The sequence below is a fragment of the Corvus moneduloides genome, chromosome 15 (genome assembly GCF_009650955.1).
Source record: "Corvus moneduloides isolate bCorMon1 chromosome 15, bCorMon1.pri, whole genome shotgun sequence".
NCBI lineage: Eukaryota > Metazoa > Chordata > Aves > Passeriformes > Corvidae > Corvus > Corvus moneduloides.
The window spans coordinates 386,781-412,134 of NC_045490.1; the positions used below are offsets into that span (position 1 = coordinate 386,781).

A 25,354-nucleotide genomic window follows, 5' to 3' on the forward strand; every position below is an offset into this window, starting at 1 on the left:
CACCCCAAGAGCCCCTCATACCACCAAAATTCTGGAAAGTGTAGGTGGATACAACAATTACATTTCCCTTCCAAAACTTTGCCCAGGAAATGCTAGCAAATGCTTTGCTGGAAGCTGAAAGTTGTGCCTGCCAGAGAAGCGTGTGTTTGGCCCTCAGCCCTCCACATGGCCCTGCGCTGGTGGGCAGCCGGCCAGCCTGGCTGGGGGAGCTGTACCAGCTCTTGCCACCTGGGATGGTCCTCGCCATTTCCGAAGCTGTCCCAGTTAGCTGCTCTGGCCTGGCCTGAGTCAGCGGGACTGTGCACCTGCCCTCAGCTGCGCTGGAAGGGATGCATCACACCTGGGCATGAGATGTGTCACAGTTCGATGATGGTTAAAGCTTTAAAAATATTTCTACATATGCTGAAGAGAACTCAGTAGTTAACCATCACGTGTATATACACTTCATCAGCCTTTCCAGCACTATTTCATTTCTCCTTTTCCTCTCATTTCATTTTTCTACTGCTTTTCTTGAACTTTAAGCCTCCAGCATTGCTCCAAATGTATCCACGTAGCTCCTGCTCAAGGGATGTGTGGGGCTCCACCCATCCACCCAAACCAAGGCTGGGTGGATGTACCTGTAGCTGCTGCCAGCAGCTCTTCTGTGGCTGAGTTCAGCACCTGGCAGGAGCTGGCACTCAGTCCCAGCTGTTCACCAGGGACAGACAGTGGGGTGGGATCCTTTCCTGCTACATTCCCTCTCTGTTTCTACTCCATTCCCTCTCCATTTCTTCTCCATTCCCACTGTGTTCCCGTTCCATTCCCTCTCCATTCTCACTGTTTCTGCTTCATTCCCTCTCATTCCCATTCTGTTTCCACTCCATTCCCTCTCCATTTCGTCTCTATTCCTACTCCATTCCCACCGAGCACACCAGGAGTATTGTCAGAAGAGGCTGTGCCTGGGCGTTCAGCCCTGCACTCACCATCACAAACCCCAGAGGGCCCTGAGCCAGGTGCCAACACCTTCAGCTCCTCCCTGTCCCTCCGCAGAGCAAGAACCAGCCCCACCGCAGGGGAGAGTACAATGTCTACAGCACCTTCCAGAGCCACGAGCCAGAGTTCGATTACCTGAAGAGCCTGGAGATTGAGGAGAAGATCAATAAGATACGATGGCTGCCGCAGCAGAACGCGGCGTATTTCCTGCTCTCCACCAATGGTACGTGGCAATGCCGCCCCACTGCTCCAGGCCCCTGGGCTCCCACCACCAGGCATAGTCTGCTCTGTGGTGTTTCTTTGGGGAATATTTGTTGGAAACCCTCCCTGCAGGGTAACACAGGTGTCTTGGGGGAATTGGTCTGGCAGAGCTCAATCCCTGTGCACCAGGTGTATTTCTTGGCAGCCCTTTCCTTCAAGGGAGAGAGGGAGGCTTCTTCCCTGCCAACAACTTAAATTTTTTATTCTCAGGATCCTGGTAGTTTTTTGGTTTTGTTTTTTTTTTAATATAAACTGCAGGTGTTTTGGTTCAATTTGCAGTTGTGTTCAGCTCAGCAGTTCCATGTTATGTTCTGATAAATATCATGAGGATCTAGGAATATTACTTGGGATGAATGGGACCTTAAGATGGATGTGACTTAATTACTTCAGGGGAAAAGGAGGGGTCTAATTATCTTCCATAACCAACTTACTTTGTGTTATAGAATTGACTCTATTGATCATTGTAATAAAATTCAAAGACTTACTAAACTCATTTGGGGGAGAATCATTGAAATGCAATGAAGATTAATTATACAGCATAATGTTCTGTTAATTGAGTTTTTAAATAGTTTTTTGATTAACAGGGATATTACCCTTCCATTTGGGGGGTGCTCCATATGCAGGCAGGTTATCAAAACAATTAGTTTGGAAGTACTCCCGGGTTATGCTGTTTCTTTTTGTTCTTACTGTTACACTAACATTTCGTATTGAACCCCCCCTCAATAGAGCATGTTAATAAAAACAAAATTAATTGGCACTGCTTTGGAGTTGCTGTGTAAGAGAAAAAATGAAGATGGATGATGGGGTTTTGTATGAAACCTGGTGGAAGTGATGATAAACTATGGATGGAGTCCCTGCCAGGAGGGAGCGAAGAAAACACCATTATTCAGAATAACCCCACGTGTTCCTGGTGTTCTTTCTCCGGGGCTCTGTGGCACAGGGGGGTGGGGTGCTGGGAGGAGACAGAGAGCTGCGGGGGGTGGGAGCTGCCTTCAGTCCTGCTGAGTGCTGGGCTCTGCACAGTTCTGGAAGGGGAATGTCAGCATGACTCTGGGTGAGCTACAGACACCCTGTCATGTCTTTTGGGGCATGTCCAAGGCCAGTGTGCCCTGCACATCTTTGCTCCTCTGCAGGGCTGTGCAGCAGCAGCTTGCTGTGGGGACAGGTACATCTATCACCACTTCCAGCACATGGCATTGGGGGACACAGGAGATTTTTCCAGCCGGTGTGGCCTTGGCATGTCCATCAGCGGGTGGCTCAGGGAGCAGCCACCATGATGCTCTCCTCTCTCCTCACTCAGATAAGACTGTGAAGCTATGGAAGGTCAGCGAGCGGGACAAGAGACCGGAGGGATACAACCTCAAGGATGAGGATGGCCGTCTCCGAGACCCCTCCATGATCACCATGCTGCGGGTGAGTGTGGGGGGACCATGGCGGCTGAGGAGCCGTTCCCTGCAGGACTTGGATGAACATTGCTGCTGGTGTCACCTGTGTGCCATGGGACCTGAAATGCCATCCTGCCGTGGTCAGTTGGTGTCAGAGGGCATCCTTGTGGCAGAGGCCGGTGCTATGACTGGTGCATGGGCATGGGAGAGGATTGGGGAGCTGCCGTGGATGCCCGGGCTGGGCTGATGCTGGGCAGACGTGCTGCCAGCGCCGCATTGTCTCGTGTCTGGTACCCCAGTGCCACAGTGTGCTGTGCTGCCCCACGGGCTGTGCCCATCCCAGTGAGGAGGCAGGGCAGAAGCTCTCCCTTCTTGGAGCATTCCCACATGCAGCTGCTGCTGTAGGAGCAGAAGTACTTCATCCAAATGAGTTTTCCTCTTGGTCATGACACTAATCAGACCAGACCAGCTTGTAATTTATTAACACCCTGTCAGAATTTGCATTTTGAGTACTTGTGCGTTTTATATTTATACATATGAAATTGTTACTATGATTGTCCTTGCCTCACTTGGTGGGTCCCAGTTCCATTGTGCATGAAGCCGTTGAGAACCCTGGGCAGGAGGTTAATTCTTGTTACTGTACAGGGTTGCTCCTGGTGACTGGCAGCATTTTTCTTTATGGAGCAGGAGACCATTTATTTCATGTAGATATGTATCTGCTGTTAACGTTTCAGGCAGCATATCCAGCCTAACATGCTGTTACCTGACAGCCCGTTGGAGAGGTTTGCTTGGCATCTGGCTGTCAGAGCTGGGGCTGTCAGCCCTCAGCAGGCTGGGAGGGAGGATTTGGAAATGCAGCAGTGTTAAGGGTGTTATCCCAGGTAGTGCGTCCTTCTCTAGTCAAACACACCGGGAAGGCCCTGGGGTTTCTTTCCCCCCTGTAGAAATTCGTACTAAAAAATCAGAGAACTGGACACAGTTGGAGTCTACTCACTGCCTTGAAAGTTTCAGCCTTTGTTTTACTCTCAGCCCATCCACTCCTGGTAGCAGCTCAGTGCTGTGTGGCTGGAGGAGTCAGCTGCTGTTCAGTGTTTGCCACTGCACTGGGATCAGGTGCTGCCATTCCTGCTCCTGGCGAGCAGCCCAGCAGAGGCGCAGGGCACTGGGAGGTTAAACACGCTCTAAGTGCTCAGTGTTATGCTCATTGGTATCTGCTGTGCAGTGCCTGTGGTCCCTGAGGACAGAAGATTGAGGATTCTTCCACCAGCCCCATTTGATCAAATGTTTTGATGATTTTACTTAGACAGATATTTACATAGCTGTAACCATTTTGCTGCAGCTTGGTGTAAATCTGATGTGTAATTGTCCTGTGATGGTTGTGCTTTAAATTAAAGCCACATCCATCCATGGTTTAATTTTCAACCACAGACAAGTGAAAAAGGGTTTTAAATGCACCTTGCTGCCATAATTTCTCACCCATTTGGCTTAATGGTTTAAATGCACTTGATGAGCATCATCCTCTGAGGAATTTCTAACCCACATAGTGCAAAAGGAATATTTAACTCTGCTCAGGCTGTGTAGCAAGGTGTTTACTGTCGTTAGAAGAGCTCTGCTGATTTGACTTGCCCCCAGTCTAATAGCTGCAGCCCTGTGACCTTGTGTAACAGCCTCGGTGTGCCCCCGAGTACCACTCGCTGTACCTGTGCCATGGGACGTATGTAGGAGATCATTAACACAAGTAATATCCAGGGCTTAAACCTTTTCAGAGAGAGGACGTGTTTGCTTTGGTCCTTCACAGCACGGGTCAGTCTGGGGTGACACCCCAGGCGCGCCCTGCCATGGAGCCAGTGGGCACCGGGTGCTGTGGGAGGGTGCAGTGGGCAGGGCCGTTGTGTGCATGCTTCTTCGTGTTTGTAGCTGTCACAGAGCCCTCTCTTAAGACCTGCCACTTCACTTTCTCAATTCCAGCAAATTCCATCATAAATCCTGGTTTGTATCTCCCATTTTGCTGAGGCACTCAGATTTCTTGGCCCCTGTGCACAGTTTCCCAGGGAGGCTGTGCTGTGCCCCATTGCATCTGATTCCCCTGACAGCAGCCCCAGAGTGGCTGTGATGGGAGATACCTCGGAGGAGGTCTGCTGTGCTGCTGCTGCCTTTCTGCCTCAGCAAAGAGATTTGCCTCTTTTCCTTGTATATGTTCTGCCAGAGCATTTCAGTGACAAGGCAGGGACAAGAGATGGAAGCAACAGCTCCGTCAGCTGCATGGACAAGCAGTGAGGCAGCGGCTTTGTCCTCCTGCAGGAAGGTCCCTTTTGTATGTCACAGGGCAGGTCAAATGTGACAAAATGTGAGCAGTGTGAAGTTGTCAGTCTGTCATGAAAATCGTGCTTGGTGCTCATTTCCTCTGCAAAATACTAATCTTGAGGTGGCATTGGGCAGTCACAGAATGTACCTTATGTAGGTAGGAAACAAATGCTGGGGAGTGTGCCTGGAGGAGCTCAGCTGCTGGAGGAGCTCAGCTGCTGGGGCAGGTGGAAAACTCACTGGATTTATCCCTGAGTGCTTGCTCTGCTCCCTGATTTGCCAGGGACCGGATTACAGTTTCCTTCTTGGAGACTCAGGGCTGGGGTCAATCCGAGCTTCATCTTGACTAATCCCACTTGGCCAAATCCTGTGCGAGGCTGCAGAGCGCGCTGAGCACTGGCCATGCTGGTGGGGAGCAGGGGACTGGGCTGGGGGAGCGGGGCTGCGCGGTCGCCCACTGCACTGGCCCGGCGCTGCTGCTGTGCTGGCCCGGCGCTGCCGCGGTTCAGCTCTCACCAGAGGGGGATGCGTGTCCTGCTGTGGATGCAGGAGCGAGGAAAGCTCTCCCCATGTGCCAGTTCAGAGCCTGGCTGGTCAAGGCGAGCGCAGTGGTACCCATGAGCAGGTCGCAGGGTAAGCTGCCTGCAGCCGGTTCTGCCACACCTGTCAGGTAACCACAGAGCTGTGGCTGCAGCTGGTCACCCTGGCAAGGTGGGGATTGGTAGACACCTAATGGATTATTTATTGGGATTTCTTATGGCCACTGCTCTGGCTCAGGTTGGGATTTCAGCGTAAGTCCAGTGCAGTCCATCGTGCCCAGAGGGTTTCCATGGAGGTAACTGGCAGCAAAATCTTCCTCTCCACTGCACAGAAATGTGTGAGTGGTCCCAGTGCAGTCAGCCCTGTCATATTCACACCCTTTGGGACTTTCTGGCCTCTGGTGTATCCTGTGAGGATTCCCCATCATTGTTTTCACCTTGCGTGCCGGTGGTTGGGTCCCATCCTGCTGTAGGGCTGTATGGGAGTTCCATGTCCCCACCTGACCTCCAGTAAGGGGCAGCTCAAACCTGGCATGTGTGGGCCATGGGCTTTGGGAGGTTTGTGGCTGTGCCATCCCAGGAGCTGAGTCCTTGGTCCTTTCCCCCATGGATTGACCTGTGTTTTGCTGATGCTGCTGCCATGTGGCACTTCTGGGCAGAAGGTGAGGCATTCCTGAGAAACACTGAATCTCTGTGATTCCACAGGCCACATCCGTCATGGCACTGTGAATGACATGGACAGCTCGGCCACGTAGAGCTTTTCTGCAGGGAGCAGTTGGTGACAGCCAACTTGACAGACAATGAGGGGAAGCCTGATGGGGGTGGGGGCACTTACTGACACCATGTCCCCTGCACTGTGGACCTTCACTCAGGACTGGAGGTGGCAGGAGGACACGCAGTGGCAGTGGTGGGAAGGGGCTGGGACATGCCATCTCTCTCCACCCCAGCCATCGAGAAAATGAGTTTTACAGCTCAAGAAAGGGTTAGTGTCTCATTAATTCAGGATAGGGGGAGCCTTCACCAGACACAGGGAGAGGAATCAAGTGTCATGTGTGCTCGGAGTGAGTGGGATGTCTTCTGCCGGGGGTACCTGCTAAAAGCAGGAATCAAAATTAAGCCTCACTTTGTTTTAAATGAAAAGTGACTGGCATTGCCCCCCTTCCTGAAAACAGAAAGTACTTGAATTTATTGATGTTTCATTTTCTTTGACAGTCTTTTTGTGTACTTGATGCGCTTTGTTACACTGAGTTATCATTTAATAATGGGTGTGTGTGACACCAGAGCCTGCCCTGAGGTGGGCTCTGGAGCTGGAGCAGGGATGTGCAAGGAGGTCTCTGCTGTTCAGGATTGCTGTGGCACTGCTGGTTGAGCTGGGTGGGTTGGGCAGATGCTGACTTGGCCTGTGCCTGCTTCAAAAAAACACAGGACCCAGTTCCAGCTGCTGTCACATTGCGCCATTTGTTGGTGTCTCCACTATGGCTGAGGCCTGGCTGGGCAGCTGCTCCCCTTGGCTGTCCCGAGCCAGGGTCCCCTGTGCTGCAGGATCCCCATGCTGCTATTGGGGAACAAGCTCACCATCTGCTCCCAGAAAATTCCTGACTGCTCCTGCCTCAAAGTTTCAGTGTTTTCAGGGTTAAATCCTCATTGCCGATACCCTTAAGCAGAAGCTTGCAGCATGTGGGCAGGCTGGTTTCCATATTTTAGTGCAGATTCTTGCCACTGGAGCAGATAAAAATCCCTGCTTTATAAACCCATTCATGGATAACCAGGTTTGTCCCTCTTGTGGTGTTTTACCTGGTGATGGGCCAAGTCCCAGACATAAAAAAGTCTCCTCGGGATTTGGCTCTGAAGTAATGTGTGGAGGATGTTCTCGATTTAAGAGTTTGTCATAGCTCAGTGGTTGTGAGTGACTGCCTTGTAGGAGTGAGTAGGGAATCGTGCTGGGGCACCGGGAGCTGCAAGCTCCACGGTGCTGCTGTCAGCCCGGATTGCCCAGACTGGGGACAGGAACTAGCCCAGGGTCTGACCGCGAGCTGTGCTGGGCAGGGTCATCTCGCTGAGCAGAATCCCCTGCCCCAGCCCTTGCTGTGCTTGTTTCCATGCCCAGCCAGGCCCAGCGTAGTCACTGAGCCCTTTCTTTTTGCACAGCCATCGTGTTCCGACGGTCGGACTGACAGCCAGTCCCTGTGGTCCCCGAGCGAGGCGCGAGCTGCTGTCCCCAGTCCCCAGCTGGCTGAGCAGAACTGTCAGCGCAAACGATGCATCATTGGCTGTGTCAGGTGGAATTAGCGGGCAGGCTCGTCACATTAGGCTCAGGCTCTGAGCTGGCAGCACCAGTGCTCTCGTGTCACTCGAGCTGGCTGTCACTCCCATCCCCACCTCTGCGGCCGTGGGAAATCTCTTCAGGCAGCACACAGATAATACAAGTAATGAAGTAGCTGGAGGGAGCAGCTCACTGGCAAGCAGGAGCATGGACTGACACATTCCTGGTGTATTAAGTTGCCTTCAGAGCACTGTGTCCAAAGTTGTTACCGACCCCACTCTTCACACACATGGTCCCCACTGCATTTCCCCATCCCCGATTGGTTATGCTGATCTGTCTAAAGGCAAACACCCACAGCTCTGTTCCTGGTCCTTCCTTCTGTCCCTGCCTGTGTGTTCCTCGCTCTGTCCCTTCTCATCTCTTACCTCCATCACTTTGCTATGAGGCAAATGCAAAAAAGTTTAAAGAAAAAATGTGCTTACTTGGCTCTCTCAAAAAATCTATTAATGTCAGAAATGCTCCAGGAATTTCAGATCCTGGCTAACAGTGACAAAATAAGGCAAAGAGGTTTTTTGGTTGTTTTTTTGTTTCAAAGCTAGAACAGTTGCTGCAGCAAGATCAGAACCTACTGGGCTCTTACTGCTTCACTGTGCTCTAACCATCCTGGAGCCTCTCTCAAAATTAGATGGCTTTTGGGTCTGCTTGTCCTCCTGTCATAGACTTGGGAAGGCATTAGGTTTCCCTGGAGAGAGCCTGTTAGGAGTGGGTGGGTAGAAGCACCGGCAGCCAGAGCTCTGTGAGACCCTGTGAGGGCATCCCCCCATGCCAGGTGCTGGACCCCGTCCCTGGGTGCCGACGCTCTACTCCTCATCCCACAGGTGCCCGTGCTTCGGCCCATGGACCTGATGGTGGAGGCCACTCCGCGGAGGGTGTTCGCCAACGCACACACCTACCACATCAACTCCATCTCCGTCAACAGCGACTATGAGACCTACATGTCAGCGGATGACCTGAGGATAAACCTGTGGAATTTCGAAATCACAAATCAAAGTTTTAGTATCCTTTGGTGTGTGTGGTTCTGGGGACGGCCGTGGGTCCCAGTGAGGTGCTTCCCAAGGGAAGCGGCAGGGCCGTGTCCATGCCCATGGGGATGGGGACAGAGCGGGCAGTGCAGCAGCTGGCTTAGCCCCCCACCCGGTTGTGGTGCCTCGGTACAGGAGCTTCCCCCTCTGGCAAGGCTGGCAGGGGTTCAGGAGTACGAAATAATGCTGTCTGCTGGGCACCTGACTGCAGAGTGCTGGAGGTCCCCAGTCCCACGGGTCATTATCAAGGCACTGCCCTCTCATCTCTGCCTGTGCTCCTGGTGGGATGCCAGGCTGTGTCCAGAGATGCATCCAGCAGTCACATGGAGCCACTCCCTCCACGGCACAGGGCTCAGCTGGCATTGCCACCACTGCTGCTGTCACCCGATGTGTGGGTGACACATTTCTGAATTTGCCTGCAGGGTCTGGTGGGGCAGGGAGAGGGAGGGGGATGTGCAGGTGATGGAGGAGACAGATGCCTTAGGGGAGATGGAAGCACTAATGGTGCGGCCCCATTACACCCTGCAGCGGGTGACAGGCTGCCAGTCACCACTCTACAAATGAGGTTGTGACAGTCAGCCTTGTAACAGCCACATCGGAAATAATAACACAGGGCACAAATCATTGGTGATATTTATATGGTGTTTCCTGTTGAGAAATCCCTGGGGCATTGTTTAGGCAGATGGGGAGGATTTTGGCAGTCACAGGCATGTGGTTGTGGGAGCTCTGAGTGGCTGCAGGAGAGTAGGGCTGTGGTGCCTGCTTATTTTCAATGATGAGGGTGAGGAGCACTAAATCTGTGTCAAACCGCAGGGAATTCACATGACTCGAGGGACTTGGGAGTTTTCTGTTGGTTGTTGTGCCCTGGGCTTTGCTACCGTTGCTGTTTTCAGTGTGGTTACTCACCATGCCACAATGTTGCACTAAAAGGCATTTACTGAGGCCTGGGGTGGGTGGGCAGATCAGGTCTCATGCCCCGCAGAGGGTCTTCCAGCTGTGGTACCAGAGCTGGGGTTCCCAGCTTAGCAGAAGACATGCGGAATGTTGGCTTTCCCCTGTGCTGCTGTGAGCTGGTCCCGCTCCGTGCTGCGGTTTTGCGCACGGTGGTGGTGCCTGCCCAGGACACACGGTTTGCAGGGGGTGAGGGGAAGCCCTGGTGCCCAGAGACATCAGCAGGAGGGGCGCAGGGTCTGGGCTGGGCTGTATGGGCTCCTTGACCAGCCCTGCCAGACATCGTGGACATCAAGCCGGCCAACATGGAGGAGCTGACAGAGGTGATCACGGCTGCTGAGTTCCACCCGCACCACTGCAACACCTTCGTGTACAGCAGCAGCAAGGGCACCATCCGCCTGTGCGACATGCGCACCGCTGCCCTCTGCGACCGCCACGCCAAGTGTGAGTGTGGCCGCCACGGGCCCCCTGGGTTAAAAAAGAACAAAAAAGGGAGTATGGAGACCTGCCTGGGCTTGGGTCTGCCCTAGTACCTTGTCCCCTTCTCCCCCTGGTGTGCCAGGCTGCGGTCCCCATGGCCACTGACCCTCACACACCTCTGCCTGTCCCCGAGAGGAGCACCTTCCCCTGAGTCTTGGCCCCACACCTTTGGGGGAGCAGGTTAAAACCACCACAGTGATATTTTGGGTCCAAGGGGTCGTGCGGATGTCGATGTGCAGCCACTGCTGAGCTGTCAGTGCTGGAGACAGACTCAGAGGCAATGATGTGGGATTACAGAAGCAGCTGATAATGCTAGCAAAAGCAATCCTGTTTGGAAAGGATATGGAAAAGTGAGGAAAAGCCCTGTTGGGGTTCTGCAGTTATTTCCTCATAGCAAAAAGCTTTGGGCTTTCCACTTGTTTTTTTGAAGAGCCACTTGTGATTGTACCTGCCAAGCTCCTGAACTGCAGGCTCAAGGCACAGCCCACTTCCCCCAGGACCTGCTCCTCTTCCTCCTTGCCCTGCTGTCTGCGGTGCTGCAGTGCTGCTGGACGGTTGTTTTTTGCTGAAAGCATCTTCAGCTTTGGGTAGACATAAGCTGCTGTGGTCAGGTAACGGAGAGCTGCAGCTTCACCCTCTGACATTGCAGGAGTGTCCCTACCACAGTCCGTCCTCCCTGTACGTGTCTGACAGTGCTGCCTTTGGATGAACCCCAGCCACGCTGCTGATCCACGGGCACGAGGCAGAAAGGCCAGCAGCCCCTGAGCAGCAGGATCATCCCACAGACAGTGCAGCCTTTCAGGCCATCTCAGGGTTCAGTCTGCTCCCCTTGGAGAGGGAGCTGGGAAGGAAGGAAGGAAGGAGGGAGCTGGCAGAGGCAGCTGGTACGGGCAGGGCAGCACCCGCTCAGTGCCAGAGAAAGTAGGTTTGTTGTGTAAGAGAGAATTAGTGCTCAGAAATCCTTTCCATGAGCTCAGCAGCCCAGATCTGCTTCTGCAGCAGGAGCAAAGCCACACAAAAGCCTTCAGCCCAAAGCAAAAATAGTTGCCCCAAGCTCCTGCCCTGCCCGGCCACTGGCTTTGGTTCACAGACGCACTCAGGGACTGAGCAGCACCAGCTGTGTGTGGGCTGTGACCCCCACCCTGGCATCTCCTCTGTGTCTGCGTGCTGGGACCCTGGTCATGGCACTGCCTGTGTGCTGGGACCCCAGTGCCAGCAGAGCCCCTGCTGCTGCCAGTGCAAGGACCCAGAAGAGTCCACACATCCCACAGTGGAGCAGGTGGCCATGGCCTTGCTGCCCATTCCCAGAGGCACCCAGTGATGGAGCCCTCACAAGGAGACCAGTGCCTCATGACTGACCTGTTAAGAGCAACAGAGACACATCCTGGGTTCAGCCGCTTTCTGGCTGCCTGAGGTCTTTATTTTTTTTGTTGCTATCACTTTTTCTATTGAAAAAGCCTCCAGGTTTCTGCCAGTGATGAACGGCTGCAGCTCTGGGTCCTGCTGTGGGCAGTGCCTTTTCTGCATTGTAGAGATAATGTCTGAAGTGCCCATATAAATTTTTCCCACTATACTGGAGCCCCAGGGCTTGGTGAGGGGTTGATAAACCTAAGCACAGGTGGGTGCTGGGTATGGCACTGTGTGAGTGCTCCCTCCCAGAAGCTTCCTGTGGTGCTGGGACAGGGTGGCAGGTGCCTGGCTGAGATCAGGGAGCTGCTGCCTCAGCTGATACTGGGGCTTGTTGTTTACTTCTGCACAGTTTTTGAAGAGCCTGAAGACCCAAGTAACCGGTCATTTTTTTCTGAGATCATCTCCTCAATCTCTGATGTCAAATTCAGCCACAGTGGAAGGTACATCATGACCCGGGACTACCTCACTGTCAAGGTGTGGGACTTGAACATGGAGAACCGGCCCATTGAGACCTACCAGGTGAGTGTGGCACAGCCAGGTGCATGCAGCAGTGGGGCACCCACTGAGTTCCTTCTTGAGCCACACTCTGGGCCAGTGGTAGGAGCGGTGGGTATGCACCTGATGTGTGGGAGCTTTAATGCCGGTAGATGGTGGAAAGCAAACAGTTGTTAAATGTGGGCTTGAGTGGCCTGGTGAGTTGTCACCATGGCCCCTGGCTGGGGGTGGGTGAGGAGAGGAAGCTCAGGTGCTGGCAGCTGGGAGAGCCAGGGGGGAGGCCTTGTGCAGAGCAGTAGCCCTGTCACTGTCACCCTTTGCCAGGGAATGTCCCGTGGCGCTGCCTGTGGTGCCCAAGCCATGTGCAGAGTGCATCTGGAGGTGCTTGGAGAAGAATGGCAGCTGTGGGCACAGGATGCCAGGCAGTGCCCAGGGCTGCCAGCTTGGCTGTGGCAAGTGTGGGGCTGGGCTGCGTGTGCCAGCCCCCAGTGAACCAGGCTGAGTCTGCCGGTCCCAGGGTTGTGCTGGTCAGTGTGGGGGCCTCATCCTGTCCCTCCCACTGGCAGGTCCACGACTACCTGCGGAGCAAGCTCTGCTCGCTCTACGAGAACGACTGCATCTTTGACAAGTTCGAGTGCGTCTGGAACGGGTCTGACAGGTGAGCATGTGGCGGCGTGGCTGCGTTCAGCCCAGGGATGCTTGCTTTGATTTGGCCCAAGGGGTCCCAGGGCCCCTTGGCAGCCCATTCCCTGGCCTTTGGCTGGGTGTGGGATCTGGAGAGGTGCAGCAGGGACCATCCACACCTGCAGCCTCTACACAGGTGGGGACGTCTGAGGGTCCCGCTCTCCTGGACAGAATCAGTTCCGCCTCTCTGTCACCCACAGCTGGAGGAAGGTGGTAATGGGTTTAGCTCCAGATTGCCAAAATCTGGGGATAATGAGTATCCAGGTGTGACTCGTACCAAGCTGGGAGGCAGGAAGTGTGTAAGCCCCTGGCAGGGCTGTCCTGGCTTTTTGTCTGAGCTGTCAGAGTGAGCTGACAAGGCACAACTAGGCCTGAGACAAATTCCAACGCTTACCCCAATCTCATTATGCCTCTGAATGTTCAGTCTGCCTCTGGTCACCAGCAGTTTGCCTCTGAAAAGGTGTGAAAATCATCTGCCCTTCCCTGTTGCAGTGTCATCATGACCGGCTCCTACAACAACTTCTTCCGCATGTTCGACCGCAACACCAAGCGCGATGTGACGCTGGAGGCATCGCGGGAGAACAGCAAACCCCGTGCCATCCTCAAACCTCGCAAGGTCTGCGTGGGTGGAAAGCGCAGGAAAGACGAGATCAGCGTGGACAGTCTGGACTTTAGCAAAAAGATCCTGCACACAGCTTGGCACCCCTCCGAGAACATCATCGCTGTGGCAGCCACGAACAACCTGTACATATTCCAGGACAAGGTTAACTAGGAGGACCAGGTGTTCTTTAGGAGTCTCATGTACTGATACCAGTAAACACACAGTTTCAACTGTTCCTTTTCTTTCTTTCTTTTTCTCTTTCTTTCTTTCTTTCTTTGTTTTCCTTTCCCTCCTGTTCTTTGTTCAGTTCCTGCTCTGCAGATTGCGGTTGTGCAGAGGAGCACTGGGGCACCCCGGCCCAGGGGCCACTGGGGGCACCCCCCAGACACCAGATTTACATGGGGAGAGCTGAGACTTCTTGCAGGGCAGTGTGAGGATGTCAGGCCTGGCTGTCCCATGTCCCCAGGCAGTGACCCTCTGCCGCTGGCTGAGGGGGTGATGGGGAGGGGGCTGTCGGCTGGGGAAGGGATTGACGGGGTAACACACCGTGGCCTCTGGCCAGCTCTGGTGGCAGTGGTCCCACTCCAGTTGCTTTAAACCTGATCCCAGAAATATTCCACCTGTTGTGTTGAAGATTGGAATGTTGCCTCCCTTTGCCATTTTCCACATTTGTCTTTTTATTACAATTATTTTGTGTTTCACCAACAGAGACAGCAAAACCAAACAAAACAGAAAAGTTCAGTTTTGCAATGGACAAGCTTAAGGGGGGGGATGTGCTGCACCCCCAGACATGTCTGCTCCAGCCGGGTTGCCCCCCCAACCCCCAGAACCCTCCTGAGGATTTGGCTTTGTAGATACTGTGGTGCCTTCTTTGGTATATGAAATACCTTTATAAACGATGCTTCCGACCTGCATTGATCGCAAACCAAACCAACCCTGGGCTCTGCTGCAGTTCTGGGCTTTGCTTTGGTCATTTTCCTCGTTCTGTTGTGAGCTCTTGCATGTCGTGACTGACTGTCTCTCTCTCTCTTTCTCTCTCTCTTTTTTAATTAATTTATTTATTTATTCAATTTTTTTAAAGATAAAGTTGCTAATTTATGACCTAAAAAAGAATCCAACTGTATATTGCTGTTAGCCCCTGACAGCGTCAGAGAGAGGCTGTCTGCAGTCCTACATTATAATAACAATGATAATCATAATAAAACCAGTAACTCTTTGCATGGCGAGGCTGCCTCTTTCTACTGTACAGATTGGTCAGGTCCCTCTTTACTTGAGCAACTGTTCAATAAAAAAAAGATTGACTGGATTTTCTGTAAATCTGAAAACAGCTCCTGCAGCAAGAAGCAAATGAAGTCAATTACAAAATTAAACACCGTCACTTTGGCAGTGGCTCCACAAGGGTGACCCTGTTGCCATCCCTCCCGTGGGGGCAGCCGGCACCCCCAGCACCCAAGGCCTTCAGGGACACGAGTCACCAAGGGCCAGGTATCCCCTGGGACAGCCTCTCTGCGGGCACCATGAGGATCACGGCATGTCCCAACCAGGGATAGGAACTGCTACACACCCACAGAGCTCACGGACTGCGTGGAAAACCAGGAGCTGGTTGGAGGCAGGGGCCCCCCGCGCCACTTTCGGAGGAGCCATCCCAAAGGAAGAACAAAGTGCACTGGCTTACGGATTTATTCCAAGGGATGGCTTTCAGGAGTAACTTTTTTTTAAAATGAAATGGTAAAATAAAATAGCAAGAGTAAATGAACCATTTTATAAGAAAATGCTCTTTTTTGGTTCTGTAAGGAAAGCCTGCGCTGCGGTGTCAGAAGTAAAGTTGTCCCAAACGTGTGTGTGTGGAGTCCATGGCTGTTGTGCCTCTCGCGCGCAGGGGACGGTGCCTCTGCAGTGTCTAAAGGCTCCTGGGCTGAGGGTGGCTGCCAGGGCTCTGCTGATGAGGGGGATCCCCAAGTCCCCAGGGATTCTGGGTCCCTCTGAGGGCCCGGAACAGGAACAATGGGGCGCTGTGTAATGTGGGAGTGGGAGCACTTGCAGGTCCCCCACTGCACAGGACAAACCTCGGTACTTGGTAACAGCCCTGGAAGGAGCTGCTGGCCCCTCCCCAGTCACTGCCCTCATTCTGGGCTGCTGCTGGTCATGAATTTAAACAGCAGCCCTTAATTAGCAGCTGCCCAAGAGGGGAGGGACACTTGCCCTGACTTTAGGGTGTGCATTGTCAGTAGGAGCACCACAGAGCACCACATTCCACTGTCAGCAGCACAAGTTCCCCCTGGGCTGTCTCAATTTTTGTCAAACAACCCCTCTCGATGCTCAGCCTGCAAGTCCTGGCCCTGGCCACCAACACCAACTGCTGACAAGAAATCACTCGTCAGGGTGGGGAAGGGGTCTGTTCCTCCTCTCAGAGCAAGAGAGACATGGAACCACAAGCAGCAGAAAGCAGCTGGCTCTGAAAACCCCACCAGCTCATGTTTAAGCAACAGACAAAAGAACTAAACTGGAAAATCATTCTGCTCGCCCCGCTTGCCCACATGCTGACCCCACACTGCTCAGAGGCACAGGCCCTGTTCTGCCAAACACAGCCAAGAATGTAGGCAGTATCACTTCAGTCGTTTGCTTTACTCATAAATTCACAAGTCCAACAAAATCCAACAGAAATTGGGATTAGGCCTGTACAATCCATATATAAAAAGGGTTGGTTTATTGTAGTTCAAATACATAAACTGAACAATCCCAACATTTCAAAATTAAACTTTAGAAACACAAGTTTAACATTCAAAACAGGAGTATAGTTTACAAGAATTGCCCAGAGGGGGTATGCACAGTCTAACCCAGAAGTATGTAAAGATCACTTTATCGTAAATAAAAATGTGTTTATACAACCGTCCTGGCCTGCTCGGTCACCTCTGGGATTTCCAGCTTCGAGCAAAACTCATTAGACAGAACTTCACTTGGGCAGAGCAACCTGACTGCTGCAAATTGATGGCTGTGGAGGAACAGAGCAGCCTGTGAATAAACCTGGTTTGGGCTCCAAGTCCCTGTTCTCCACTCAGCTCTAACAGATTTAGTTCCATTCCCAAGGGTGGAGGCAGAGAACTGGGACTGGTGTTTCCAGAGCAGGCTGTCAGTGATCAGAGATTTAAGCTACCAGAGGCGTGTCACCTCCTCAGCCACGGACTGCGGGAACCAGAAGGCAGCTGGTGGCACACATAGGACACGCTCAAACCACATGAGCACCCTTGGGACTCACATGTAGGACACTGCTGAGAGGAAAGCCCCAGGCACCAGACACCCACACCTCACACACACCGCCCCGAGACCCACAGTCACCAAACAGCCCACACCCTGGGATTTGGCAGTCATGCTCCAATTAACTCATAAATATGTTTAATGTGGGTTTTTGTTGGTGGTGGTTTTCCCCCCAGAGATCATTTTATGTTCACTAATGCTGCTTCTGCCTCTGCTCCTCAGATGTTTGAATATATTCACGGCAATGGATGTGTGTAACCTGACAGATGGCTCATGCAAGCGTTTGGATTTAACGGACACCCTTGGATTAGGAGCATTCCGGAACTATTTCGTTGTTCTCCGCGTGGGCTCGGAGGCGGTGGGGGGCGGGGGAGGCCCACGCCGGTCCAGGTCATCCACGTAGGACACGATGAGCTTGCGCCGCTCCTCGGGCACGCAGTCCAGCACCAGGTACCGCTTGTCGTTCTGCAGGATCTTCTCTACATCCTTCAGGTGCTGATCGGACTCCTGGATCAGCTTTTTGGATCTGAAAGCAAGCGTGAGAATTACCAGTGGAGCAGGGTGGAGGCGGGGAGCCCCGGAACCCCCTCGGCCTCGGGCACGCTGCCCCACTGTAAGGAAGCACAGGGAGCCAAGGGACAGGACAGCCAGAGAAGGGTGCAGGGACTTGGCATCTTCTGAGCTAGAAAGATGTCATGTTAGGTTGGGACTGGGCATGTAACAGTGCTCTGGGCACAGAAAACACAGGCTCCTTGCCTACACTTGGCTGTGTAAATTAAGCACCACGAAAGACTTGAGTAACTTAGACATCAACTTGTGCTAGGAAAAAACAGACATCAGTTTGCTGCTGTTTGAAAGGCAAAGCACAATAAAAGCCAAGTCCTGCACTAGCATCACACTCCCCACCTGTAAGTGATGAATTTGGTCTCCTTGAGCAGCGTCCGGAAGTCGGCTTTGGCAGTGATGTATTTGTCTCGGATGTATTCCTCAAACTCTCTTTGCTTTTTCTGAAAGGTGAAAGATAAACATGAACCACTGAATGCAGCTCCAGTACTTCCTGCAAGTGAACACACTCTACACCAGCAATAATTACATGTTAATTTTACTTTTCCTTGCCTTATACATTTTTAATTTTTTAAAAATTATATTTAACTATTAGCGCCATGTCCACACAGAGCTGAACCCACTGCAGCAGCCACCAACTCACTTCTCTGTACCGTGCACCAGACTGGAAGTTGGCAAGAGCAATATAAACCACTTACCCTGTCACTCGAAGAGAATTTAATGCACCTTGGATCTTCTTTAATGATTTTTTTCACTTCCTTCCATGTTGATGTTAAAGTTATCTTTCAAAAGAAGCAAAAATAGTTAAATTAAAAATAATTTAAATTCTAAGAATATGGAATGCAAACACCACTAACCTCTGAAGCCTTTATATATATCCCAAGTCCACTGAAGAAGTTGCTGTTAAGTGTTGGGTTCTGATTACTTATACCATTACATTTGTATTTTTCAAATGAGTTGATTTTACATAGTGATTCTTCTTTCATATTTTGAGATGGTATTTTCAGATCAAGGTCCTCCAAATATAACTTACTTTCCAAAGTCTTTTTCTAGTACAGTTATATATATTGTGTTAAAAAATTACCTGCAGAAAACTTGCCTCTAAACTGAAGTAACTAATGCATTAAAAATCAGGTAAAAACCTCCAGGTTAAATGAAAGCTGCCTGAAGTTGGCACAGAACTAAAAAAGAGGAAACCTCACTAAACCCCCAATGCACAGAATTGGGGATGCATTCCACAGCATGAGCAGAGTAAAAGTTCAGGTTCAGCAGGAGAACATCAGAACAGATGAACTGGGTAGGACCATACTGATAGCCATTAAGGCAAAAACCCTGAGTATCTGAAAGAGCCAGACAGGGAAGAGTATCAAATAACTCAGTACTGAAGAAATAAAAAGAAGATGAAAAGATCACTGATTAGAAGTTTGTATGTAAATTAACTGTATGTTCAATCAAAGGAACACTCCAGATAAGCAGGTAAGGAAACATAATGCACAAATTTTGTTACGAAGGAGAAAAGAGAGTGATGAAGCAAAGAGGCCCTGGAAATAAAGCCAAACCAATCAGACTGTGGGACAGAAAAACAGAAAACCCAGTGGGCTGCAAAGACTGTCAATTTGAACATAACAGCTCTCACCGCTGAAGTTTCATCCAGAAGTTGCCTGAAATGTTCCCTCTTCTTTTTAGTAAGTGCCTCAATGTGTTCATTAAAGAGCTTCTCTTTCTCCTCTCTCTCGAGCAGGGACCCTGACTCCCAGCGGTGATCTTTGCGCAGAGTCCTCCTGGTGTCAGACCAGGACACATCTGAAGAACGCACCTGAGCCAAAGATGATTTATTTTTAAACAAGTTTTTCTACAGTTCACTGTAGAAATCAATATATTATCATTACCCTAGTATATGCTTATTTTTTTTATCTTGTTTGAAGTTAAGGTTAAAATAAAAGATAAACCCTCAGCTTTTGAGAAGAGACTGTAGCAGATTCCCCACAAACACTGAACAGGCAGCGGCAGAAGGAATCCCTCTGCATTGGTTCGGAGCAGAGAGAGGTCCCGCTGACCTGGCTGAGCATTCTCAAAACCAGAAAATCCAAGCACCCTCCTTTCCTTCCTCCTCTGTGCACAACACCCTGTGTTCACCGGAGTGCTTGGAAAGGGAGCCTCTGAGATTACTATTTCCAGAGACACCAGGAGCTCTGCAGTGCCCTGCTTGCAGCCCAGAGAGCACCCTCTGGATGAGAGCCCTAAATTCACAGCCTTCTCTTCCAACCAAGGCAAAACCCTTAGTGGGATTCCACCCGTTTGGAGCTGGAACTCCAAACGCCAAAAGACTTTTCCAGGGGCCACCAATCAGCTAAAGCCTGCCCTGACGAGCCGAGGCGCCTGTCTGTGCCTCACCATGTCCGACAGCAGTGCTTTGAAGTTCTGTATGGCCTCTTCCCGCTTGTGCTGCTCCCGCTCCCGATCGATCTCCTTGGTTTGCTCCGAGCGAGCTTTCTGCACCTCCCGCTCGCGCTCCCGCAGACTCGCCTCGATGCGCGCCTGTCGCTCCAGTTCCTTTTCTTTCTCAGAATCTAAATTCTGAAATTCAAGAACAAACTTTTCTCAATAAAAACAACACTTTTCACTAGAAAGTGAATTAAAGGGCTATCAAACTAAAGGCAGCTCAGAACAAAACACCTTAAAGGGATTTGGGATCTATGGATTACGAAATTTTGCTTCAAGAATCACGCTGATGCATTACAGGGTTTACATGGGGGAGAGACAAGTCTGGTCACAGAACAACTATTCCCAGGAGCTGTGTCCAGCGACACACTCTGAATAAGAGAGGCCAAGGGGCTCGCTGTTTGTTGGCTCAGTTTTACATTCTCAACCATTAATTGCCTGGAAGAGAAAGGTAGGAATATTGGATTAAGACGGAAGCAGCAGTGAAGGAATTGAGTATGAACACATATCCCTGAAGGTAGCTCAGTTGATAGGGAAAATCACAGCAAAGGAACTGGAGCCCATCCTAGGAGGAAGTAATCAATGTGGTGTCTGTAGCTTCTGCAGTTTTACGGCCATTTTTAGCACCAGTGATTTCACAGAAATCTTTGAGGTGTAACTTCTCCCAGATACCGTGTGTGTGTGTGCACACAGGTCCCACAAAACATCCCACCAGGGACAGAACTTCTAAGTTCCAAGCTGCCATTCTGGGGCACTGCTACAGTAACCCCGGTATGGAATTCTCTTCAGCACAGATCAGTCTGCCCACAGCACACCCGCAGCCACGCTCCCAGCGCTCCCCGCCGACCTTGGCTATTTTCTCGATGTACTGCTTGAACAGGTCCTCCCTCTGTGAGGAGCTGTCCACCGCCTTGTACCGTGGGTCAGTCTCCACTTTGTCCTTCACTTTGCTCCAGCGAGACTGACTGTCCAGGTGGTGGTTTGCCAGCAGCTCAAAGAAGTCCATTTTGATCTGTTATACAGACAGAAACAGAAAAGCAACACCTGAGAAAGACACTTTAATATCCCACAGTTTGCTCTTATGAAAAAAGGAGTAGACTTACCTTCATCAGAGGGATCACATTAACATTACATACCATTGCAATTTAGAGCAATCACTAAAACCCTGAATTTAGTCACAACTGCAGCCCAAATTCACTGTTCCTTGAGACAATTTTGCCAAAGCAGATACATTTAGGTGATCTGCTACATCGAAGATGGAACTCTATAAAGAATCATCCACCAATACCACTCTTTATTACTTTACTCCAATTTAAGCTTGTTTTTGAGCTTTTATATATAAGTCAAATCAACAAGTTACTGATGCTGCATGATAGCATTTTGCATATCAGTACTCCAGAGGCCATGCAGCTTGAAACAGGGTTCTAGAGAAATCAGGTGTTTATGGATTCATCCTCCAGGTGTACAATTAACAGAGGTAAATGCTTGGATCTGCCAGCAAAGAGCAATGTCTTAAGATGGATCTAATCAATAAAGAATTATCCGCATATGGTAATTAAGTAAATTATATTTAGGATGGACATGCACATTTCTATAAAAGCTTGAAAAAAAATGTTTTAGTCTACTTTGTCAGTTGGAAATGGCATGTTATGTTCCTGTCCTAGCAACAGCCATTGCAAGGGCTGGCAGAGGATCAATCATAGCAGGTTTTATTTCAACACAACTAGCAACATGTTTTCATCCAAAGTCCCAGAACCATCAGCTGTAAGGGCAACTACTGTGCCTTTATTAGATAGCATGATTTCTGGGGAAGATGATCTCCCTGTCCCTGCTGCACTTTAGCTCTCAGGTCACCGTGCACTCCTGGCAGGCTGCTTTGGCATTTCAGCCTCCCCCGCCCCAAAGCAGAGGCAAGGGGCTGGGTTGCCTTGCTCGCTGGGGCCAGGGGACGCTCGAGGGCTCTGCGGGCAGGGCAAAGGGTTCTGCCTCCACAGCACCCCACACCCTGCTGGGCCACAAACTCAACATGGCTTCATGGCACACAAATTAAAAACCCAAAATCCAGGAGGAGAACTGGCTGTTACTTGCTACTCATCTCCCCTCCCCGTCCCTTAAAAAAGGGAAACCAGGAGAAGCAGTTTAGCTGCAGAACACTGAGGTTCCTCAGGGAAGGGAGCAGATGGACAGAGCAGGCTCCAGCTTGCCAGAGACCTGGCACATCCTCATCCTCTAAAACATGTTTAGTTACAGAACGCAGGAACAGAATGAAGATCAGCACCAACATTCTGCAGCCTTGCCCACCAACACTTTTAGTTCTTCAAAATATTAACATAGAAACATAAAAGGCTCTATAGGCTTTCTTTACTATACCAAATGAGACTAAAACAGTAAAGCACACATCAGAGACCAGCCCCTTAGTGCCAGTGGGATGTTGTGCTACAGCTACAGGACTACTGCTTTATCTTAAAAGAGCTCAACAAAATGCTAAGCAAACTGTTTATTCATCTTAAAATTAAGAATATTGTTTCAAAACATCATAAAACATGCATGCAGTTTTGAAATATGAAGCTTTCTAAGCCATGGCATTTGAAATATTTGTTAGAAACCAAAGAGTTTCCAGCTGTTACTACAGAAGTCTCTAAGGTAAGGGTATCCCCAAGCTCTTGCACAAATCACCTGTGCATGGATGTATTCCACAGGATGAGGTGCCACACTGCCAGGAGCACCGTGGCACCACTGCCACACAAAGCTTCACCTGAGGCCACCACCACGGGCTGCAGGAAGATGCTCCTGCAGGAGCTGCCAGCGGCACCCCTCATTCCCCGATTCCCTCTGGAGCTCCTGCCCACCTGTGCAGCTGCCAGTGGGACCAGCTGCAGCCTTGCCAGCTCCCAACTGGGCAGGAGACAGGAGGGCACAGCCAATTCCCTCCCCAGGAACCAATGGCACTTCAGGCCTTGGTGCTCTAAAGCACAGCTTTCACTTCACTCGGGTGCCCTGTACACAGCACAGCTGTTGCCAGCTCACTTTAAATTTTAAAAAGAAGATTAAAATGTCTTAAATAATTGAGTCTAAAGCATCTCACCAAGGAGTAACATTTTCAGATCCCAGCTGTGGATTGTGAGCTCTGTGTGTCTGCACACAGGGACTCGCTTGACAGACAAGTATCCCCCAGAACTCCGATGTGGGGTCACAGCCACCAGCACGAGGTGCAGGGCGTGTGCAGCCCAACATTCCGGCCAGTCTGTGTCAAGTGGGACGTCAGGCTCTCTGCTGGCACAGCTCACCCCAGGGACATGGCAAAAGGCTGTGTCCTGGCCAGCACAGGAGCCGTTTGGTCACCGTTACCTGCCCACAGTGCCTTCCCTGATATCCTTAACCCCCGCTACTCCTCTCTGCCGTCTGAGAAGTGTTGGCACGGGATTTACTCACTGAGATCAGGCACAGGAATAAAACCAGCGACTGGAACAGCTGGCTGCTCCATCCCCATCCCATAAGCCGTAACTCCATGAGGCAAAATCAAACATTATATATACAATTTAAAACCCTTACCTTAAAGATTTCTGTAAAGTTGATTCTCCCTAAGTAATGATTTTGGACAGACTGAGAAAGCTTCAGGTTAAACGCCTTAAATTTTCTTTTATGTTTTAAGCACTTTCAAAATCAAAGGAAAATAAGGCTGAAAACATTTCAGGTGTATTTAGAAGTCTTTTTTTTTTTGGCAGTTAACACATTGCAGGTACAACTCTCATCACTTCACAAGGAAAAAAACTAAAAAAATGTAAAGTACCGGAACTGCGGGAGGCTAAAGTCACCACACAGAGATACCAATGCTTTCCTCACTAGGGAATCCCATAATATTTGCGTGTCAGTGATTGACAGCTGTCAGACTGAACTGATTGACAGGCCGCACAGCACATAACTGTAAAGTCTATCCACTTGTTATAAAACAGAATACATAAAATGGTTACAAAAGGCTTTTGGAGAAAAAAAACACATTATTCAAAGCAAACAAATACAATCTCTTCTGTTAACTTTTCAACTTTATAACAATCATGCAACAACAAGACTAGTATTTATTCTTTAAAGTCTTCAACTGCACTATTAAGCTGCAAAAATGCTTTAAAATTCCATATTCACAATCAAACTGCAGTATGTAAAATCTAGTCTTGAACAATATCAGTTCCCCTCTGAAAGCACAATCATTTATGGAAAACAGCAGCGATAAGGCAACGTTTGTGAAAATCAAATTACATCAGAGCACCCAGATTTTAAAAATACACAAAGCTTCCTGAAGAATGAAACTGTCCCCAAATCTGACCTGTCCCCCAGCACTTCTCTCTCCTGCAAGCATTCCAGGTAGGGAAGTCTGCAATAACTTCGTACTACATAATAAAAATTGCAAACTTCCACATGTCCAAAATGATTGGCCTTCAGAGGTGACCTTCTCCACTCACACACACACAGGGACGTGGCAGTAAGTGGCCCCAGGTTTTGGTGACCCCATTTGATGTCCCATCTCCAGGGGGGAGAGCTGCTCCCCACCACTGGCAGTGCAAGCATGTGACACTGGGAGTTCATTAATCTGTCATAGCTGACCTTTATATCTAATAAGCAGCAGTTTATACATAAGATCTACTTACTCAAAGATTAAAAAGTCCCTCCCTAAGTGCCTGCTTTGAGATGGAAAACGAACTGTTTGAAACGTAAAGAGACTATCCTCAGGAAATTGCAAGTCCTGCCTGCCCCCACTGAGGGAACAGAGAGGTAACAACCAGCTCTGGGGTTCCAGCCAAACAGGGTAAGACTCCTTTTCCTTTTCATGTGTCAGGATAAAGGAACTTAATAAAAAAAAAAAAAATCAAGCATTACTTCAGTCAAGAAGATAATGTTACTGCTTGGGTAAATGAAAAAATCAGTGTCACTGTTTAAGCAAACTCAGCTTCACAGGTCATCAAAATTTAGTTCTAGATATTCTAAAAGTCAGTAAAACTGCAAACTTGAAATTGTTCAGAAAGGCCAGGGGGACACCCCTGAAGTGTTTGCCTGTAACACTTCTAGGAAAGTGCAGGCCCATGTCTTGGGGAAGGCTCAGGGAAACCAAGCACTGGCTCTGTCCCATCTCACTCACACCACTCACACTGCTGGAACTCAAGAGTCCCCTTACCTTCTCTCCCCTGGTCTTCGAGTCTTCCTTCTCCTTCTTTCTTGCCGCTGTGATAAACTCATTAAACAAGGCCTCTCGATCTTTCATCTTTTCAATTGCCTTGAACCTCGAGTCTTTAGCATGCTTGGCTGCAAATTCACTAAAAGTAGTTCTGCAACAAAATGGCAAGTGAACTCATTTGGCAGAGCTGTCTGGGCTGGGAGGCAGGTTCAGCAGGGAAGTATTTCCTCTGCTGCAGTACATGCCAGAGCACAACTTAAAAAACCCAAAAGGCAAATCCTATGGTCTCACTTCAGAGTTGCTCGACCAATGAACTCTATAAAAGGAGTCAGCACTCACACAAGAGGTGTTTGTCAGAGACTTACAAGGGTGGGTTGGTTTGTTCAGATACAGCCACCTGCAGAAGGGGCAGGTGTAGAGAGAGATTACAGTGCAACCAAGGAGAAGAAATGAAAAAAAACTCAGTTGTCTACAAAACTCTTCTTTTCTGTGGGTTAGC

At 50.2% G+C, this 25,354-nt stretch overlaps 2 protein-coding genes across 8 annotated transcripts in view; one reads left to right on the plus strand and one right to left on the minus strand.

The window, feature by feature from the left end:
- Positions 1-15,266, plus strand: part of PPP2R2B (protein phosphatase 2 regulatory subunit Bbeta) — a 67,046-nt gene extending 51,780 nt beyond the window's left edge. For all 3 annotated transcript variants that reach the window (XM_032125320.1, XM_032125321.1, XM_032125322.1), the window contains 7 exons: positions 1,030-1,195; positions 2,534-2,646; positions 8,603-8,780; positions 10,037-10,201; positions 11,997-12,166; positions 12,709-12,800; positions 13,319-15,266. In XM_032125320.1, coding sequence (XP_031981211.1) covers positions 1,030-1,195; positions 2,534-2,646; positions 8,603-8,780; positions 10,037-10,201; positions 11,997-12,166; positions 12,709-12,800; positions 13,319-13,598 — 1,164 coding nt within the window. In that variant the 3' untranslated portion in view covers positions 13,599-15,266. The remainder of the gene's footprint in view (positions 1-1,029; positions 1,196-2,533; positions 2,647-8,602; positions 8,781-10,036; positions 10,202-11,996; positions 12,167-12,708; positions 12,801-13,318) is intronic.
- A 767-nt stretch (positions 15,267-16,033) lies between these two features.
- TCERG1 (transcription elongation regulator 1) overlaps positions 16,034-25,354 on the minus strand; it is a 30,603-nt gene continuing 21,282 nt past the window's right edge. For all 5 annotated transcript variants that reach the window (XM_032125319.1, XM_032125318.1, XM_032125317.1 and 2 more), the window contains 7 exons: positions 24,856-25,006; positions 20,536-20,700; positions 19,641-19,823; positions 18,883-19,062; positions 17,945-18,028; positions 17,589-17,689; positions 16,034-17,208 (listed from right to left, as the gene is read on the minus strand). In XM_032125319.1, coding sequence (XP_031981210.1) covers positions 17,007-17,208; positions 17,589-17,689; positions 17,945-18,028; positions 18,883-19,062; positions 19,641-19,823; positions 20,536-20,700; positions 24,856-25,006 — 1,066 coding nt within the window. In that variant the 3' untranslated portion in view covers positions 16,034-17,006. The remainder of the gene's footprint in view (positions 17,209-17,588; positions 17,690-17,944; positions 18,029-18,882; positions 19,063-19,640; positions 19,824-20,535; positions 20,701-24,855; positions 25,007-25,354) is intronic.